The sequence below is a fragment of the Miscanthus floridulus genome, chromosome 10 (assembly GCF_019320115.1).
Source record: "Miscanthus floridulus cultivar M001 chromosome 10, ASM1932011v1, whole genome shotgun sequence".
NCBI classification, from domain to species: domain Eukaryota; kingdom Viridiplantae; phylum Streptophyta; class Magnoliopsida; order Poales; family Poaceae; genus Miscanthus; species Miscanthus floridulus.
The window spans coordinates 129,764,745-129,772,505 of NC_089589.1; the positions used below are offsets into that span (position 1 = coordinate 129,764,745).

Below are 7,761 nucleotides of genomic sequence, written 5' to 3' on the forward strand. Positions count from 1 at the left end.
TCAAGACACATGTATCTGGAACCATCATCCAATTTGGTAGCCGGCTACCAAAGTATCCTTCCATGTGTAGATGCCGTATGCTGGATGGAGGGCTGAGCTTCTCAATTACGTCCTCCACTACTCTCTGCTGCTGCTGCTTGTTGGTTTCATCCCTCAATCCCATGAATCCGGTGCTACTCCAATATAGTCCCAAGTAATCAAGGTGCTCCTTGCTACTAATCATGGCCATTCCAGAGGACGAGCTAGCAGACACATTTTCTAGACCATGTAAAGAAAGCTTCCTAAGCTGGGACAGAGGCCCTATCTCTTCCAAGCTGCACCAGCCCGTGCCCCCATTCTTGTCCAAATGTACTCGGAACCCATAAAGTGTTCTTAGATTTTTTAACTGACCAAACCCCTTGGGTATTAAAACATTGTCATGGGAACCATACATGCTAAGAGTTCTTAGATGCAGAAGCTGGGTAATGCAGCTAGGAAGATCGTCTAGCTGTGGACATTTCTGAACCACAATGTGCTGCAAGAACTTCATCCTATGAATGTCTCCAGGTAGCCTAGATATATTTGTATACCTTAAGTGGAGGTATCTCAGGTGCCTCAGCTGACATAGAGAGTCAACCAATGTATCACAATCAGTGCCCCTTATAAAAAGCACTCTTAGGGTAGACAATCTCCCAAATGAGTCACTAGGCTGAACATTAATTCTTTTATTTATAATTAATGTTCTTACTGATTTGTGCTTGTGTAGAATATCCCATTCTAGTGCTGACTTGGTTGATCCTATAGACAAGTGACGTACATGGCTGATCTTGCTAACACCATCATCTTGCTGATCCTGGACCACCAATGATTCTTCTTTAGACATAAACTCTGCAAAAGATCGCACCACGTCATGCATGGTGCATGAGTATCGAGTGACAGCTGATTCTTTAGTCGGTTCAATAAGATTCCTCGTGATTAGCTCCTGGTAATACCCATCTGCTATTTCTTCTAGCCAATCATCATATGAACTACTGCTTCTGTCTGGTGGATGGATAAATCCCTCACTGATCCACATCGGAACAACTTGACTTTGCAAAATAGTTGTACCTTTAGGGAAAAGTGAGCAGTATAGGAAGCACTGCTTCAGCTGGGGAGACAAATCCTCATAGCTCAAGTAGATCGCGTTGTCCAGTTCCTTAGACAATCCAGCTACTGACCATGCATGATGCTTCAAAACAGCCTCCCAATCACCCTCGCTTCGGGGCTTCGTACTTAGCAGTCCTCCCATCACTTTGATAGCAAGTGGTAAACCTCCACACTTACTGATAATTTTCATCCCGACAACTTTCAGGTGATTTGTTCCATGTACCTACCAGCACAAACAACCATTTCCACTCATAAAACATATTTACAATATTTAATTTGTAAAATAATGGTAAGCAGTTAGCCGATTTGTTATACTATATAATCTTTTGTATATTCTGCCCCGCCTGCGCGGACGGAAGAAGCTAAAATGATAAATACTCCCTGTCACAAAAAGAGCAATTATGGGATTCGCGCTAGCCGAAATAGCTCCAGTGACAAAATTTTAATAAATAATATTAGCATTTATGTCTCCCTACAAATTTATTATGAAAATATATTCTGTAATAATTTAATGGCACTTACTTTGTATCATAAATGTTAGTAGTTTCTTATATAATTTTGGCCAAAATTTAAATTACTCGACTTCTTGGGAAGTGAGAATTGCATTATTTATGGAACAGAGGGAGTAGAAAGGTTCAGATTGGAATTTATGGGCCCACCTCACATTGGGAGCTGTCCATGGTAGTTCCGCCCAATGCATTGGCTGATTTGTTGATGGACACTAAATTTTTGGATTTCATTCAGTTTGCTACCTAAATTTGCCTACATCGTACATTTAGGTTGACAAATCGATGACAAATATTTTTGTGCAACTTTTCACAACTGAATATTTGGCATGGAAAATTTCGAGAGCCAATCAAGCATGCCTTAAATATGCATAAATTGCCAAAATCAAATTATGATTTAGTGGCCAATCTTACATGTAGATGGGAGCGATGAGTAATTTATTGGAGACTTATAAGTGACCTTAAATTATGTTTAATACTAAAATAATAATAATATTGATGCGAATTTAGAGGTACATTTATTACCTTTTTATAGTCGTACAAGTCGATAATTTAGATGCAGATGTTTATGCTACCTAGATTATTTTTCCTAATGAAAAATATGGGTAATTTAGATGCATATTTAGGTGTTACTTTTGTTATTTTCATGATGATAGAGATGGATAATTTGGATGCATATTAGGGGTTTTCTTTAGGTTATTACTGGCAAACATACATGTGCGTTGCAATGGGAACTTTGTCATGTAGTTAGATTACTCATGTCGTGCTGGATATCTATTTAGTAATCACTTCATGTGTTTCAGTTCATCTAAAATCAAACTCTATATTGTGCCTTCACACATGCTATATTTTTACTCGACACATGCTATATTTTTACTCATATGTGTATGGGAGGAAACTCTCAACAATCATGTTATTTGTTCCATTTCATTTTGGAATCGGGCTATGCACCATGCCTAAACACTTAACTTGTACGGACATAGGTAAATGTGGTGGACCATGGTAAAACTTTTGTATTCCAATTTGTTTTGGAAATAGACTCTGCATCATGCTTAGACATCCTACTCTAACTTGTACACAAATGGAATAGATTGAGTCTGTTGGATCCCATCGGGCAATTGTGATTGATGAAAGATAAAGAAACCTTTTGGTCTTTAATATATGAAAGAAGGCCCGTGCGTTGCTATGAAAGAATGCCTAAGAGTTTTGAAAAAAGATGTGTCATTTGTCCGGACAAGTTTTTAAATAAAACAAAAAATTAGAATTTTCTTTGAATGACGGAAGCAATAATTAATACAATTTCAAGGGCATCACTAGGAAGTTTTTGGTGCCATTATCCGATGACAGTGTGTAATACTCTACGTCCAGAATTTGCTTATTTGACCCAGTTCCTCAAGTGCAACGGGCCTGCATACACATAGCACCTCTCTTGCACTTCAGTCCTCAATTTGTGTAAAAGGATTAACCCAAAGATGCTATTTTTCGAATGACAAGCCCTCACCCTAATAAATATATAAGGTGGTAATAAACCCACCAATTGTAACTGCTCATGTGCCACATGGGCCAACAACAGGCATCTAACAGGCTGAGGTGTTACATTCATCCCATGAAGGGCTGATGTCCTCGGCAGCTCACCACACACAGCAGATGCCTAGAACCACCCCTTGGTACACCCCTCCTTGGTCACATGCCAAAAGAGTTGATGCTCTGAATACTACCTATAACACCATATGTCTGAAATCTGCTTACAGCCAAGCTCCTCACATGGAACGGGTCTGCATAGCACATCTCTTGTACTTTCGTCATCACTTTGTATAATAAAAAGGTTAACCTAGAGGTGCTACAATTGGAATGAAAAGGATTATAAGCTAGCCCTCACGCGCCCTCACGCTCCTAAGCTTCCAAGGTGGTACTAAACACACCAACTATAACTCCTCATTTGGCAGGTGGGACGCATGGGCCAACAACACAACTACATGCTTCTAATGGGCTGGTGTGTTACACAATGTTCACCATGTTTCCAATGAGCCATTGTCAAAACTTTCTGGCACTTTTGTGGGATTTAACTTGGAAATCATTCTCAAATATGTGTTGTTTAGGTTATCAGTGTGGATGTTGTCTTTAGGATCTCTTAAGCTTTTATGTCTTGTTGCAAGGTGGCTCCTTCCATGTAATGGGGGTCATTCACTAATATCTGCTATTTTTTTCTTAATAGGTGAATATACAACTAGAGTTTCAACTTTAGATATATGCATAGAAAATTACAATGACTCATAATAGGATAAAAGATGCAGTCCATGACATCGTAGCTCATCATGGACTATAACCATTGCGGACACACAGTTTTGTGATACAAAAAGGAAGAAATAGTGAATATTGATGAAAAACATATAGATTACTTGGTCAAATTATCACACTTCGGTAGAGGTAACAGAGTATCTATATGGTTATTATGTATAAAGAATAAAAGAGAGACAAAGGGCACAAAGACAAGCAATTTGATTAGATATAGGTACTAAACATTTCCACAAACTTCTACTTCCTCCATCCCAAATTGTAAGACGTTTGACTTTTTTGGCCCCAAGTTTGACCACTCGTCTTATTCAAAAAAATTGTGCATATATAGTGAAATTTAAGTCATTTTTGAAGAATTTTTATTAATAAACCAAACCACGACGAAAGAAGTGATATTTTACACAAATTTTTGAATAAGACAAGTGGTCAAACTTGGTGTCAAAAAAGTCAAACGTCTTACAATTTGGGATGGATTGAGTAAGACTTATATCTCAAAGGTTCAAACCTGTATAGGTGGACACGTAATGGATTAGTGTGGATAATTTAGATGCATATTCATGAGTCACTATAGATTCAACAACAAAGCTCGATAATTTGGATGTGTACTTATGGCTTTACTAGGAGTTGTATATTGTTATTAGTTTGTAATACCATAGTTTTCTAAACCTACTATGTCAAAATAGGCCCTTAATAGATAGAGTTAAGGGAATAATGTGCATTAAACTTCAAAATAAATGGTATATGTGTTCACTAACTTGACCAGGTGTTGGCGGCAACTGTTTGTTGAGCAAGGACCAAGCATCATCTTCGTTGAGTGGGCTGACATGATGTTGGTAGAAGGAGGCTCCGGTTCGTAGAGCTAGGTCTTCTAATCTTGTAGTTATTAGCACCCAATTGCCCTGTTGATTTTTACTTGCATTTCTGACTGGAACACTAAGCACATTGCTCCATGCTACATTACTCCACACATCATCCAGGACCAGGAGAAACCTACCCATGGACAAGGTGTTGGTGAGTCTCCGTGAGAGGAGGGTCTTGTCCTGCACCCCACCATGGACTCCCCCAGCATGCTCAATTGCTGTCCTGAGAAGCTCAACCTCATCAAAGTGTTGGGTGATGCTTAGCCATATCTTCACTTTGAAGTGTCCTTGGACGGTGGTCTCATTGAAGATCTTCTGGGCCAAGGTGGTTTTGCCCATGCCACCTGTGCCCACAATGGCCACCACTTTGATGTCGTGGTATCCATTGATGGTTAGCATTTGAGCAAGCTCCCTTGTCTCCCTCTCAATTTTCTCACCAACAATAGCTGACTCAACAAACTCAGATGTCATCTTCTCGCTAGTGGACATCCTCTGCTCCGGGTGGGAGCCTAGATTGATGACAAAGTTGAACTTGTGAGCCTCTTTGTATACGTTGTCCAGCCTCTGGTTGAGCTCCTTGATGCTACTGCCTATCTTGTGTGCGAACACAGGATTCCGCAGGCAGAAGAGCAACGGCTGGAAGCAGCCGTGCGCCATTTGTTGTTCCATGCTGCCACCACCTCTGGACTCCCTTCTCTTGTTCACCTCGAGTTGACATAGGTCTAGGATGTCAGCGGCGTCATACATGGCATTCTTGAGCTTTGTCGCCCATCTCTGGACGCTTGTGTCAGTGATGCGCCTCCTCTCAGCATCTGTGAGGAAGGCTTTGAGGCCTTCCATGTTGTCCTCCAGCTTGGTGATCTCAGCGGAGACGCCCAACATCATGGACACCTCTTCTTGCGCCATGTCTGTGATTAGTTTCTTGACGTAGGGTGCGAAAGCATCCAGGACAGCCGCCATGGCTGAATTAAGCATGTCGTGCGATTAGTTTCTTGACGTAGGATGCGAAAGCATCCAGGACAGCCGCCATGGCTGAATTAAGCGTGGCGTACCTGCTGCTGGTAGCCAGCTAGTAGTAAAAATCACCCACAAGATAGCAACTGCAGATTAGTAACCATGTGCTTAACTAATTTATGTAGCTTGTATTAACTAGTCCTCCGATCATAGAAAAGTAGTACGCCGTAATCAAGTAGCTAGACACGACTCACCGGAGTGCGCGCGTCAGCAGATCGGCAGATGGGGATGAGTAACCAGCAGTAACCAGTAGGCAAGGCCACAACGTAAACGGCTGCTGGACAGGCGGCCGGGGCAACGCGGATCACGCCAAGGAGGCAGCTATATATGCTTAATTGTATTCTCTTTCCTTAATTTGCCGATGGAGTTGAGGAAAGGAGCACCGGCCGTCCAGATTTTTTATCAATTTGTCGATGCCATTTACGATTTGTTTGTTCAACTTGTGCTAGTTCTTTCATATGTTTTGCCGCCCAGCCTCTGGCCCACTGCTCTGCTCTGTTCTGCTTTGCCAGAAAAGAAAAGAAAAACTATTATTCCGGTCACCTTGGAGTTACAGGTAGGGCGGTTTTAGACGGTTGTGTCCTGGTCGAGCAGGACGCATCACGCCAATCTCTGGCCTGCTTCCTTCTGATTTACTCTGCCAGCTGCCAGAGAGTTTGTCTCCTTCAACAAAACTTTAGCCATTTATTATGAAAGAAAGGATAGTTGAGCAAAACTAGCTCTAAACTCCAAATGTGATCACACCAATCAGGGCGTCCGTCCGGCGGATGGACGCCAACCCCGCTCCCGTCCGTCGTGCGCCCCGCCTACGCCTCTCGCTTCCACCCGCACGCTGGCTCCCACCCGTCGTGCACCCCGCCCACTATGGCCATCTCACCGCAGCCGTGGACGCCTCCACCACACCACCTACCTGCCCAGACTCATTCCGCAGGGCCACCTCCACCGCACCAGTTTGCCGCAGCGCCCGCCCATGTTGTGCTAAAAGTGTGTGTTGCAAACGTGTATGTTTCAAGTGTTTTAGGTGTTTCAGAGGAATATTGCAAGTGTTTTATATGGATGTTGTAAAAGTAGTTCTAAATGTTGCATGTGTTGCAATGGCTATACACGTATGTTGCAAGTGTCTATTTAAAATGTTTCACCTACTTCAGATGTATGTTGCAAATGTTTTATCTAGATGTTGCATATGTTGCACTGGCTATACACATATGTTCCAAATGTTTCATCCGTTTTAGACGTATGTTGCAGCAAGTGCTTCAAGTTGCAAGTGTTTCATGACCAGGCGTGGGGAGTAGGTGCAGGCGCAGACAGTCCCCGCATGCACGATACGGAACGGGTGTGGGTGGTCCCCACATGCATTCGCACAAGGTGCAGAGCAGTGTAGGCGGTCCCCTCCTGTCCTGCATACGCGCGGGCAAGGAGCAGGCGCGGGCGTCAGGGAGCTAGTTTCACCCTTTTTAATTAACTAGCAATGGAATCCAATACGTATTCAAATTGAATTCCGTACCATTGCTAGACATGACTTGTTCTATCTTGTATGAGTGCTGGTTTAGGGTCCAGGTCACATACGAGATGTACGGGGTGTAACCAAATATGTATTAAAATCAAAATCTGTATCGATCATCGTAAAAAAAGCGGGACTGAACAAATACTCCGTTGTCTCGGGAGTTTGAACAAATTTTTAGATAATGGATTCATTAATCCGGTCCCTCTATATACATGAACGATATACACAGACAAAAGGATACAAGAGCACATAGACTTACACCTCAGCAAAGAAGAGAGCACATGACCAAAAAAAGGAACAAACTACAACCTCAGCACATCCCTGCTTCCCGGCATCGACCTGAAACGGCCAGATTCGGCGAGTGGAAGTCGTCAAGTCGCCGCCGGCCCTAGTGCGCCATCACTGCGAACCTCCACTGGTGCCATCTTCATCCGCTTCAAGTGAGGTGATGCCATCG

At 42.6% G+C, this 7,761-nt stretch overlaps 1 protein-coding gene across 1 annotated transcript; it reads right to left on the reverse strand.

Annotated features, from left to right (window-relative positions):
• Window positions 1-5,746, reverse strand: LOC136489609 (putative disease resistance protein RGA4). The gene is made up of 4 exons (XM_066486188.1): window positions 4,817-5,746; window positions 797-1,348; window positions 110-598; window positions 1-15 (listed from the first exon to the last, which is right to left on the reverse strand). Exons 1-4 carry the CDS (start codon window positions 5,744-5,746, stop codon window positions 1-3), a joined length of 1,986 nt encoding a protein of 661 aa, XP_066342285.1.
• Window positions 5,747-7,761: the final 2,015 nt, after the last annotated feature.